Source organism: Schistocerca piceifrons, chromosome 6 (assembly GCF_021461385.2).
Source record: "Schistocerca piceifrons isolate TAMUIC-IGC-003096 chromosome 6, iqSchPice1.1, whole genome shotgun sequence".
Classification (NCBI taxonomy): domain Eukaryota; kingdom Metazoa; phylum Arthropoda; class Insecta; order Orthoptera; family Acrididae; genus Schistocerca; species Schistocerca piceifrons.
In genome coordinates this window covers 303,884,842-303,897,965 of record NC_060143.1, presented here as the reverse complement: position 1 = coordinate 303,897,965, position 13,124 = coordinate 303,884,842, and the positions used below count along the sequence as shown (strand labels likewise).

The 13,124-nt window shown below is 36.6% G+C and overlaps 1 protein-coding gene across 1 annotated transcript in view; it reads left to right on the top strand.

The window, feature by feature from the left end:
- Positions 1 to 12,896, top strand: part of LOC124802471 (ATP-binding cassette sub-family G member 4-like) — a 444,350-nt gene extending 431,454 nt beyond the window's left edge. Inside the window, exons 9-13 of the mRNA XM_047263260.1 lie at positions 2,494 to 2,669; positions 2,802 to 2,970; positions 3,068 to 3,168; positions 10,065 to 10,220; positions 10,363 to 12,896. Of these exons, the coding sequence (XP_047119216.1) occupies positions 2,494 to 2,669; positions 2,802 to 2,970; positions 3,068 to 3,168; positions 10,065 to 10,220; positions 10,363 to 10,707 (947 nt within the window). The 3' untranslated portion in view covers positions 10,708 to 12,896. The remainder of the gene's footprint in view (positions 1 to 2,493; positions 2,670 to 2,801; positions 2,971 to 3,067; positions 3,169 to 10,064; positions 10,221 to 10,362) is intronic.
- Positions 12,897 to 13,124: the final 228 nt, after the last annotated feature.

Below are 13,124 nucleotides of genomic sequence, written 5' to 3'. Positions count from 1 at the left end.
GCACACGCGGCTGACGAATGTGTTTAACATGACGCGGCCGGCTAGTGTGTACAGTCTGACTCTGCCGGTGGGGCCGCGGGCGTGACCTAACTTGCTTAGCACAGGCAATTTGAGAAATACATGGCTGATCTAACTCACACTCAGCATAGTCAAAAGTATCTTGGGCTTCAATGATGTTCATCACAGTCTCTAAGGACGGGTCAGGCAACTTTAAGATAGCAGCACGAATACGAGAATCTGCAATGTTTTGAGTAATAGCGTCTCGTAACATGACATCACTGTAGGAAGCTCCACACACACAATTAAATCGGCACTGACGGGTGAGGCCCCGTAAATCTGTTAACCACTGTTTATTAGATTGATGTGGCAGTTTCTTTAATCTGAAGAACTTGAATCTGGCTGCTGCCACATGAACTCGCGACTCGAAATACTCAGCAAGCTTGTTAACAACAACGTCATAGTCTAAAGCTTCTGGCTGGGATTCCGGGAACAACTTACAAAGTAGTCGATAGATTTCCACACCTGCAGTGGAAATTAAATAAAGCTGCCGCTCAGTACCTGTGATTTTGTAGACTGTCATGTGCGCCTGCAACTGCGCGAAATATTCTCGCCATTCTTCTCTGGATTCATCAAAAGCCCGGAACTGTGGTGCTGCCTGTGCTTGTTCCTTTTGTGTTGGAGGATTAGCCGCTTGTTTGGCGATTGCTTCCACCAGACTTTGTATTTGCTGACTCTGTAACAAGATCAACTGTTGTAATTCGGCAGACATAGTGAACACAAATTAAACCAGCCCCCAAAAGTTTATCGCTATAATTAGTATAACCAGAAACAAGTTGAACCAGCCCTGCACACGAGTTCGGAAGTCCTCGTCGCCAGTTTTGTGGCGGTGTTCGTAGCGACAAACACGTGGCTGTAGAAATGGCTTACGAAGTCACCGCCACACTTAATAGCGGGCCGACCGGTCCGCTGGAACAGTAAACAGAAAGATGAAAACCCAAACACTCTGATTAAATAAAAGTCGGTACTTATCTTTATTACGAAGATACAGAACAGTAGTGAACTCCGTGTCTACAGAAATCTGTCTAGTTCGAGTCGGAGCGGTTAGGTCAGCGTCGGCTGACGACAAACAACAACTCTGCTGCGATGAACACACAACTGACTAGCAAGTACACAATTCGGTGGCGAGTATACAACTGAGCGGCGAATACAGAACTGTCCTAGCGCTCGCGACTCCAGCGCTTAAGAAGCCAGAAGCCAGCGGTGGCGCGCGCAGACTTGCGGCGATTTCCTGTATCGCTGGCGCTGCTTATGCGGACGGCGTCCAGACTTTGATGCTGCCAACCTTTTGGCATCGGGCTCGGTTGGCATTGCTGGCTAGGACATAACAGTATTCATGTGTCATCAACAAACATTACATTTTTTTAAACTGTCCTTGAAAATCAATGGAAGATTATGTATGTGGGGGTTAAGGTGACTAAGTGGAAGCAGTACTGATACTTATGGAATTATTATTCTCATTCCTGTGACATAGTTTGACAATAAAACCCTATTTTTGGTCTGTTATAAAATAAGAGTCCATGCATATAAAGAGAGATATCTTTAATTCCATAGCATTTAGTTCCCCATGTAGAAATTTATCATCTGCACAATCAAAGAAATTAAGGTCACCTAAAATACAAAAAGGAAAATTCTTCCTTTTCGGCTCTCCTAAGACATTATTTGTGATGTCTAGAAATGAAACTGTAGATAGAAAATGCCATGTTACCTACTGTGGAACACTAGGTAATAGACTATAATGTAGAAGAAATAAAGAAGTTGAGTCTCATTATTATTGTCCATTCATTTGTTTATCTTGTATTTCTTGATTAATACATGGTTCTGAGAAATTTAACCCCCTTACAAGATTGATAACTTTGTGGTCAGGAAACTGGATTTCCATTAGACAGGACTATGGTTTAAAAATCTTTTTGTCTAGCCATGGAAGTTACTTTTGCAGTTTCTGATGTTTCACCTCTCTGTATCTACCTATAGATTGGTGGTGAGGTGCCTTGTTTTCTACCATTTAGAAAGAAATGGGTTAATATGATCTTTTGGTTTTTCAAACTACTTTATCTTCTTTGCAGCTGAACCACTTTGTAATTTCTGAAAAGTAACTGTTAACTGAACAGTCATCAGTACTGCACTAAACACCTCATCCATGTAACTTATCTTTTCTTGAAGAATACTTTCCTCGGAAGTTTTACTGTAAAATCAAAAAAGTATTTTGCTCCATATAACCAATTAATACTTATATTAAAGAAGATATCTGAGAAAAGTAGTAACAACAAGTGTACCTCATTTCAGTAGAAGCATCCAGTCCTTGGCTAAAAGGTTTTTAAAGACAGATCTTATACATGGTAAACATGAATAAACTGAATCCCTTTGTTTAGTGTTGTAACAAACATTTTTTAAATAATATAATACCACTATTTTAACTTGTTTACTATCTTCCAGGTGTCCATGCAAATGGAGTAGTAAAGCCAGGGACAACTAGCGTAACTGTGACGACATCATTATTGGACTCGGATGAAAGTTTCCCAATAGGCCATAGTCCAGGTTTCCCAACATCTGGATATCTGCAGTTTTATATACTGCTGAAAAGAACGTTCCTATCAACTTTCAGAGATAAGGTACTAAAATAATATAATAATAGCAACACTCAGTTTCTTGCTTTCAAGACAGTTCTAGATTTTTTCTGAATTAATCAGTTCATATTAAAAATTGAAACTGTTTGCAGACTAACAAAACGTCTTTTGTTCCAGACACTCACATTAATGAGGTTACTGTCACATGCTGGCCTTGGAATTCTTATAGGAATGATTTATTTTGGCATTGGAAATGAAGCTTCAAAAGTTATTAGCAATGCAGGGTGCATATTTGCATCTGTTCTTTTCCTTACTTTTAATGCAATGATGCCAACTATTCTAACATGTAAGAAACAGTTTCTTTCTTAATTTTTTAAATACATTTTCAGTATTCACATACTAATTAATGTAGTAAATTCCTTAATTATTTATTTTCTTTCTAGTTCCTGTTGAAATGGGAGTCTTTGTGAAGGAGCATTTGAATTACTGGTATTCACTGAAGTCATTTTATTTTGCAAAAACCATGGCTGATCTCCCATTGCAGGTAACAGATATAATTATAAGTTAAGACAATTTGAAATTACCATACTTTTATGAGCTCTTTGATTAGTTTGTCACCACTCATACCTTCCATACCGTTCACTTCCATTAACACCTGTGATAGCTATTCTGTACATTGTTCCCATATTGTTCTTTTACATAATCTATGTCTATCTACTTAAAGTTTCTGTAATGTTCCATGTCTACCATATTTAAATTGATTATATAATTTTCTGTTGTTGTTGTGGTCTTCAGTTTGCAGACTCATTTGGTGCAGCTCTCCAAGCTGTTCGGCTCTGTAAAAATCTCCTCATCTGTACATAATAACTGGAAACTACATACATTTGAACTTGCATACTGTGTTCAAGCTTTGGCCTTCCTCTGCAATTTTTATCTTCCGCACTTCCCTCCATTACCATATTGATGATTCCTTGAGGCTTCAGGATGTTTCCTATCAGCCAGTATCTTCTTCTTCTCAAGTTGTGCATAAATTGATTTTTTTCTCTTATTTAATTCACTACCTCTTCATTAGTTATTCGTTCCACCTGTCTAATCTTCAGCATTATTCTGTGGCACTACATTTAAAAAGTTTCTGTTGTCTTTTCGTCTGAACCATTTATTATCAGTGTTTCACTTCTGTAAAAGGCTACACTCCATACAAATACCTTCAGTTAAGATTTCATAATATTTAAATTTATATTTGATGTTACAAATTTCAGAATGCATTTCTTGCTATTACCAGTCTCTATTTGTATCCTGTCTACTTTGACCATCGTCATTTATTTTGCTACCAAAATATCAAAACTCGTCTACCAGTTTTAGTGTCTCATTTCTTCATCAATTCCCTCAGAACCACCTGATTTAATGGTCATACATTATGTTACCATTGTTTTGGTTTTGTTGGTATTTATCCTGTAACCTTTCTTCAAGCCACTATCCACTCCTCAAGAGAAAACATTGTCCATTATGAGCTGTAGAGTTTTTAGTTGGTTGGGTTGTTTGGGGGAAGAGACCAAACAGTGAGGTCATCAGTCGCATCGGATTAGGGAAGGATGGGGAAGGAAGTCGGCCATGCCCTTTCAAAGGAACCATCCCGGCATTTGCCTGGAGCGATTTAGGGAAATCACGGAAAACCTAAATCAGGATGGCCAGATGCAGGATTAAACCGTCGTCGTCTCGAATGCGAGTCCAGTGTGCTAGTTTTTAGTTCTCTGTACGTCACAACAGATGTGACATACAAATCAGTCTACTAGACCATATGTGCAATCACTTATAAACATTTACATGAACTGTATCAAATAGGAACAAAATCTTCAATAAAATTCTTCAGGGTATCAGACCGCATCGTCATAATTTAAAATGCGCATTTTAAATTATGACGATGCGGTCTGATACCCTGAAGAATTTTACTGAAGAAGACAACGGCCGCGGAAGCCTATGCTTACATAGGAACATAATGTTTATATTACATGTGAGAGAACAACTTAAAACATAACTTAAGTATATATGTAACATCCAACCACTGCGGACCCACATCATTCCATACAAGAACATCAGCTTATTTTCTCGATATATATGCATGCAGGCAGAAGTCTGAAACAGTTGCCATAGGCTTGAATGAAATGTGGTGAAAATTATTTACTCATAAAAGCATTTTTCAGCTATTTACCTCCATTTCATCCAACATGTGGTAAGACTACAATAGCCACATTTGTGTGTCTGTGGGTCATCTCTTTGATCAGTGCAGTTATGATAGTTTCTTTTCATCCTTTCATCACTGTTTCCCTTCTTAGTATGCAATTAAACTAAATGTATGGGAATCATTTCATATACTATGGCTAGAAAAACAGTAGCAAAAAGTATCTAAGTTGCAGCTGTAAGGATGAGCCATTTTGTTTCATCCATAGTCAAACTGTCCAGACTGCCCTTTTGAAATGTGAGCTCAATATTGAGTCTGCTGTGACTGTTTAAGATAACATTTTGTACATCAAGTGCAACATGTGCTGTAAGTGAAATTTGCAACATGTTAACAGTAGATCATAATATAATTTCTCATTAATCTAATCACTATACAAATATTATGTAAAATACCAGATGCATATCTTTTATTGTACCACAGTTAGTTTCAGACTTTAAAGTTTATTTTTAAGTGCTGTAGAAGAAAATGCACAAGCTGCCATACATAAGTGAGAGTCTTAAATGAAACAGAGGAGCGTCTGTAGTATCAGAAAGCAACAGTGAACTTCCATAGCATTCTTTCTTTATCAGCTGAAGTGACATCACAAGAGTAAAGGGACAGAGTTATGAAACATAGAGATGAAGCATTGACAGGTCATTCAGGACCCTAGATCAGGGTAGTCAAATAAATGGAACTGAGGATAACTTAGAAGCAAGATTTAAAAATAAAATCTACATCTGCATCTACACCCATACTCTGCAAACCACTATAAAGTGCATGGCAGAGGGGACTTCAAACTAAAGCATTTATTAAGATTTCTCCCATTCCATTCATATATGCAGTGTGGAATGAATGACTGTTTAGACATGCATTGTAATTAATCAAATATTGTGCTCATGATTCACATGAGATCAATACATAAGGAGTGTTGTATGCTCCTAGACTCATCATTTGAAATGCAACTTCTTGAAAATTTCTAAGTAGGTTTAGTCAGGATGGTTTGTAGCTGCCTTCAGGTGTCTGCCATTTTGGTTTCTTCAGCATCTCTGTGACACTATCCCATGGGTCAAACCAACCTGTGACCATTTGTGCTGCTCTTCTCTGTATAAGTTCAACATCCCGCATTAGTACAACATGGTTTGGGTCCCACACACTTGAACAATATTATAGGATGGGTCACCCAAGTGTTTTGTAAGCAATCATCTTTGTTGACTGCGTGCATTTCCTTAGTATTCTATCAATGAACTGCAGTCTGCCAACTGCTTTAGCTACAACTGAGCCTATGTGATTGTTCAATTTCATATCCCTACAAATTTCTACACCAAGCGTATTGATATTGTAGTCATATGATACCACTTTTTTTCAGTTTGTGAAGCACATACTTTTATATTTCTGAACATTTAAAGCCAGCTGCTAATCTTTGCATCACTTTGAAATCTTATCAAGATCCAACAGAGTATTTGTGCAGCTCTTTTCAGACAGTACTTCATTACACACTAAAGTAACAAAAGCCATAGGACAGTGATATGCACATATGCATATGGCAGCAGTACCACATATACAAGGTGTAAAAGGGCAGTGCAGTGGTGGAGCTGTCATTTGTACTCAGGTGATCCACATGAAAACGTTTCCACCGTGATGATGGTTGCATAGTGCGAAATAACAGAGTCTGAATATGGAATGGCAGGTGGAGCTAGACACATGGGACAGTCCATTTCAGAAATCATTAGAAAAATCAATATTCTATGATCCACAGTGTCAATATTGTGCCAAAAACACCAAATTTCAGGCACTATCTATCAGCAGAGACAACAAAGTGGCTGATGGCTTCATGTAACAACCAGGAGCAGCAGCATTTGTGTAGAGCTGTCGGTGCTAACAGACAAGCAAAAATGCGTGAAATAACTGCGGAAGTCAATGTGGAATGTATGACAAATATATCCACTAGGACAGTGCAGTGCAATTTGTGATTAATGGGCTATGGCAGCAGACACTCTACATGAGTGCTTTTGCTAACAGCATGACATTGGCTGCAGTGCCTCTCCTGGGCTCATGACCATATCAGTTGGATCCTAGATGACTGGAAAACCATAGTCTGGTCAGATGAGTTCCAATTTCAGTTGGTAACAGCTGACAGTAGGGTTCGAGTGTGGCACAGAACCCACAAAGCCATGGACTCAAGTTGTCAACAAGGCACTGTGCAAGCTGATAGTGGCTTCATAATGCTGTGGGCTGTGTTACAAAGAATGGACTGAGTCTTTGGTCAAAATGAACTGACCATTGACTGTAAATGGTTCTGTGCAGGTACTTTGAGACATTCTGCAGCCAAACATGGACTTCTTGTTCCCAAACAATGATGGAAGCTGGTGATTGTACCATAATGCTGTGGGCTGTGATTACATGGAATGGACAGGGTCCTCTGGTCTAACAAAACTGATCATTGAGTGGAAATGGTTGTTTTCAGCAACTTGAAGACCATTTGCAGCCATTTGCGATGGGAGTTTTGTGGATGACAACATACCATGTCACCCGAACACAATCTTTCTTAACTGGTTAGAAGAACATTCTGTACAGTTCAAGCAAATGATTTGGCCACCCAGATTGCCCAACATGAATCCCACCAAACATTTATAGGATATAATCGAGAGTTCAGTTCATGTGCAAAATCCTGCACCAGAAACACTTTTGCAATTATTAATAGCTCTAGGGTCAGCATGGCTCAATATTTCTGCAGGGGACTTCCTGTGACTTGTTGGATCCACGCCACGTTGAGTTTCCACACTACACTGAGCAAAATGAGGTCCAACATGATATTAGGAGATATCTTGTAACTTTTGTCACCTTGGTGTAGATAACTACACCATGAGTGAAAATTCTGAACTTACAGTTAATATTGTCTGAAAATTCATTAATATACAACATAAATCCCAACACACTTCCCTGGGCCACACCTGACTGTCTTGATCCGTGGTCTTCAGGATGTCTTGTGAGAAAATTGGGAGTTACACATGATCGATATTTTTGGAATCCATGCTGGTTGTCAAGGAAAAGATCATTCTGTTCAAGATATATAATTTCATTTGCATTCAGAATATATTCTGATAATACAACAAATGGATGCCAAGGATTTCAGACATTAGTTTCATGGTGTACTTCTGCTACCCTTCTTGTAGATGGTGTGACCTGTGGTTTCTTTTGAACACTGGACATGGTTTTTTATTCAATGGTTCTTTGGTAGATTATGCTTAAAATAGGGTCTAACTCAGCTGCAAATTTGACATAGAATCTGATAGACATTTTGTTGAGCCCTGGAGTTTTGTTTAATGTTTCTGACTGCAGCTGTTTCTCAACACCACCGACATTCTATCGGTATCACCCATCTTTGCAGTGGTGTGAAAATGAAATAAGGCAACACTGCTGAAACTTTCTTTGTGAACAAACATTTGGAAATGTGAAGTTCAGTATTTGTGTTTTTGCAATGAGTGTCTGGAAACAAACTTTGTTGCCACTAACAGCCTTTGTATATGACTGGAATTTCTTAGAATTTTACGAGAGATACTTCAATGATATTCTGCTATGATAGTCATTGAAGGCTTCATGACTTGCCCCCTTGACAGTTACACACATTTAATTCAGTAACTCCTTATCTATAGCTGTCTGCGTTGTTTTACATCTTTTACACTGTAGTCTCTGTTTCTATAGAACTTTCTTTATAGTGACTGCTTATGATGGAGGGTTCTTCCCATCATATGCTGATCTATGCAGTATGTTTCTATCATATGCGTGGTCACTTGCGAGGTCTGTTGTTTTTCCAAATGTCAACCAAAGTTCTTCTATATGTTCCTCTTCAGAGCTTAAAGTTTTGGTTGCCCTTTGTACTTTGGTAATCATTGTTGCTACAATGGCCTTATGGTGTTTGATATCAGTTTCAATGTTGATATGCTCAAAGAGGTCAGGTCTGTTTGTTGCTGTCAAATCCAATATATTTCCACCACGTGTGAGCCTCCAAACAATCTGTACTTGACAGTTGTTAAAGAAGAAATTTATTAATGTGTTGTAGGATGTTTGTCATGCCCACCACTTATAAAGCTGTAATTTTACCAACTGACTGTTGGATGAGTAAAATCTGATTCAATGATGACAGTATGATTAGGAAACCTATATCCTTGTGAAATTATGTTTCCTCTAGATTTCTTGGTTACATCTAGAGGCAAGTTTGGATATCAGTAGAAAGAACTGATTATAAGTTAGTGTTCACCCTTGATGCTGTGTCTTGTTCAGATAGTCTTGCAAGCAGTTTCAATTTCTTTCTTAATGGATTTGCAGTTTTGTCTGATGCAACAAATACTCCACCTCCATTTCCCTATCCTTTCTTTATACGCTTAAATTTTCCTAAAAAATCTCACTGGCATCAATTTCAGGGTTTAATCAGCTTTCTGTGCCTAGTATTATGTGAGCTGCACTGCTCTTTAGGAGTGCTTCAAATTATGACACTTTTTTTAGGAATGCTTGAGCAGTTAATCTCTAGGATGTTAATACTCTTAGCACAAGGGACATTTCTCTGGATCTTATAATGAACTTCAAGATCTGGTACATCTTTTATTATCTACACTGGGTGGAGAGTTATCTAATGTAGAAAACCTTTGTGTGGACACACACAGTCAGTTACCTGTCTCTCATGTGTACACCTGACCCATTTAAGGAGACCCTACAGGTTTCAACCCTGTAATACAATTCCACAGAGTCAGTGGTCCACAAACAAGAATAAGAACTTAGCTGGCTTTGCACAAATACTACTTCAGAGCTGTAGAGTACAAATACACAAAAATACACCTGTTTGGTTACATTGTCCTGGCTGACTTCACTGTTCTGGCAACTTATCAAATTACTGAAGTTGATCAAACAGTTTTATACTGGCACTGATAAAACCAGAGTCACAAAGATAGCCCTGATGGGTAAACAGAAACAAACTCTATGAACAAATATGAAAATGTAGACAAGAAGATGAAAAGAGTGAAACATAAAAACCTCACAAAAGTGAGCCAGAGGTACAGTGAGCAAGTGGAGGAAACTGACGTGATAATTGGAAGTACAAATACAGAATAATTTTTTTTATTGAGCTCAGTAAGTTATTGACTTCTATTGAAGTAGTTTTTTAAGTTTCTTATTAACTGTATGTGTAAAGCTGTAAGGCTAATTCTATATTATTTCTCTTTTTCCAGTCTTTGTGTTCTGTTGTGTATGTTACGATAGTTTACTTCATGACATCACAGCCACATGAAACAAAAAGGTTTTTTATGGTGCTGAGCATGTGTGTACTTACATCATTAGTGGCACAGAGTCTGGGTCTGCTTGTGGGAGCCTCCATGAGCATAGAGGTATTGTGGAAGATTTTTTTTTTTTCCAGAATAACTATAATTTGAAATTTTGAGTTCTTATCAAAAATGAATGAATTTTCCTAATGTAAAGTGTAAAGCTTTTTAATCAGTTGTATATATATCTATTCTTTTTCTGTTTCAGAATGGCATATTCTTTGGCCCAGCATCTTCTGTGCCAATAATATTATTTTCAGGCTTCTTTGTGACGTTTAGTGCACTTCCAAAATATTTGCAATGGGTTCCATACATAAGTTATGTTCGATATGGCTTTGAAGGAACCATGGTTGCACTGTATGGTCACGGGCGCCCAAAACTGAAATGTTCGGAGATGTATTGCCATTTCAAAAATCCCAAGAAATATCTGGAAGAACTCGACATGGGGGAAGCTGTGTACTGGATTGATGCAGTGGCACTTGTTGGGTTCTTTATCCTTATAAGATTTGTAACATACTGGGTATTTCGCTGGAAGCTTCATATGAAGCGCTGAAGAAAAGTGGCTGTGATCTGAAGCTGGTGGTACCGTTAATCTGCCTTCTCATACATGACAGTGCTGCGTAATATGAAGTCTTGCTTAGAAGTATGGCTTTCTGCTGCAAGGTGAATCTGCATAAAAATGTCATTTTATGCATAAACATAAATGTATGAGGTACTTTTTATGGACTTGGACAACTTTTTTATTGTCACATGACGTACTGCTTTTGTAATTAAATCTCATTTTAGTGAATGAAAAAGAACTAGTACTGCTGATTCTACAGCATACTGTAAATAGTTTTACATTACTTATGCTATGACTGTATTTGTTTCATGACGTGAAATACACATCACAGTAATATCAAGTACTTGCTTATCTAACTTACCAGTGGTTAATGAAGTTAAATATATACAGTAAATACTGTTTAAGTATCTGAAGAACTGAATTTCTCAATAACCTCGTCCATGATCTTATGAATAGAAATATTTCCCACATAAATTTAAAGATCTTGAGTAAAATCAAAACTGTGATACAGAATCTGCATCTGACGTAGAACTGTCTTTTAAGTGCAGTACAGATAGAACTCAGTGGCGAGACAAAGTACTGCATAAGAACAATAGAGAAATTTTTTACCTTTTAATTCCATTGGAATTCACTATTTTTGTGCTGACTGGGTAGTATTCAAATTCAATTAAACAAACTTAATACATTTCTAGTTCTACTTAAACTTTCGTGGAGCGACTGTAAATGTTTTAATTTTTGGCATTGTAATACATTTACAATAACAAAAAGTTAATTTAAAAGAAATACTTCCTTTTGTGATATACATGTCTCAACATTGACAGGTATGTTGAGACAGGATCGCACAAAAGAGAAGCTCATTCACAATATTGAAAACAATAACTGATTTGAATTTTTGTTAAGGACTTTTCTTTTCCCTGAGAAGAGAGGCCTATGAAAATTAGCACAATGATAACAATTAATGAAGTAAATAAACTTTAAGGCCTGAAAAAATGCAGTGTTGAACTTAGTGTAGTAGTAAGCCATCACAAAAACAAAAAATTTAGTTTCTGTCATCTGTCAGCAAGCTGATCTTTTTTTTCAGTAATTACTTTGATATGCTTCATATTTTTGTCAGTCATTTAATTTACATCACTGTTGCTTGCATTAGTATAAATAATAATAACATCCAATTGCAAAAAGTAGCTTTGTAAATTATTCAGGAATTACACAAAAAAGCATTACCTGGCAGGTCTTTTTTTTAACTTTAGCTATTTTGTATGAGAATATATATCACTTTGAGTTAAAAATGCAAGTCTCACAAAAAAATAGTGCAAGAAACTGTTTCATCAGAAAAAGTTGCTATGAACATTGACACTTAAATATTTACATCTTGTAATTTTAAGCTAATAGTACAAAAAATTTGTATCTCAAAAGTAATCCAAATTGTAAACTGTATATCTAAAATTTCCAGCTCTAAAACTTTGTTTCATTTCTTTCTTAGTTTATTGAGAGAGTATATTTAGCAGTGATAAAGCCACTTTATGGTGTCTTCATTTAAAACCAGTGAATGTTTACTTGTCATAAGCAATAACAACTTTGTGTTGAAATTTTAAAAGTGAACTTTCAAAGCTTGGAACTACAAATACTCTGCATAATGTGATAAACTGAATTTGCAGTTTTGTATGGTACTATATGTGAATAATGATACATAAACTTTGTATAAATTATATTTGGGACCATACAATAGACAATTATGTGTTACGTGTAATAAATTGTGTGTACTTTGTTTATTTATTTATTTGTGTGCATCTTTTTTGTGAAGTCATTCCTTAATTAAATATATCCAGAAGAATGACAGTCTTTACAACATATTCCTGTTTATCTTTGAAAACTCTATGTTTTCACTGCTTAAGATGCAGAGAAAGAGGTTCAAACTATTTGAAGCAATTTCATATTTATTTTACATGTTGACGTACTTGTAAGTCAGATAGCTGGCACATTTATCCTATAGAGGTATAATGAGAGTGAAGCCTAATTGGCACGTTTATTATCTTATGAAATAGATTTTATATTACGTATTTTTTTAGAATGTAAAAACACTTAAATAATTCTTCTAAAAGTTCCAGATATTGCAGTTATCACCATTTCCTATTCACTGTGTATCACAGACTTCTATACAATAAAATTTATCATTTTAAGAAGATGCTTGAAATGATCTTTGCATATTCTTTCAATCTGGACCTTTTCTCCCAATCATTTTCAGGTATAAATGAAAATAGTGTACATATTACACAAATATTTTCTTTGCTTTTGTGAATGCAAACATTCCTTTTACACAGGAAGAAAGGTTTAGATGAAACACATATATACTGGTACTATGGCAGGCTGTACTCTTCACAGGGAAATTTGTGTGCCTAGGGAAGAATGAT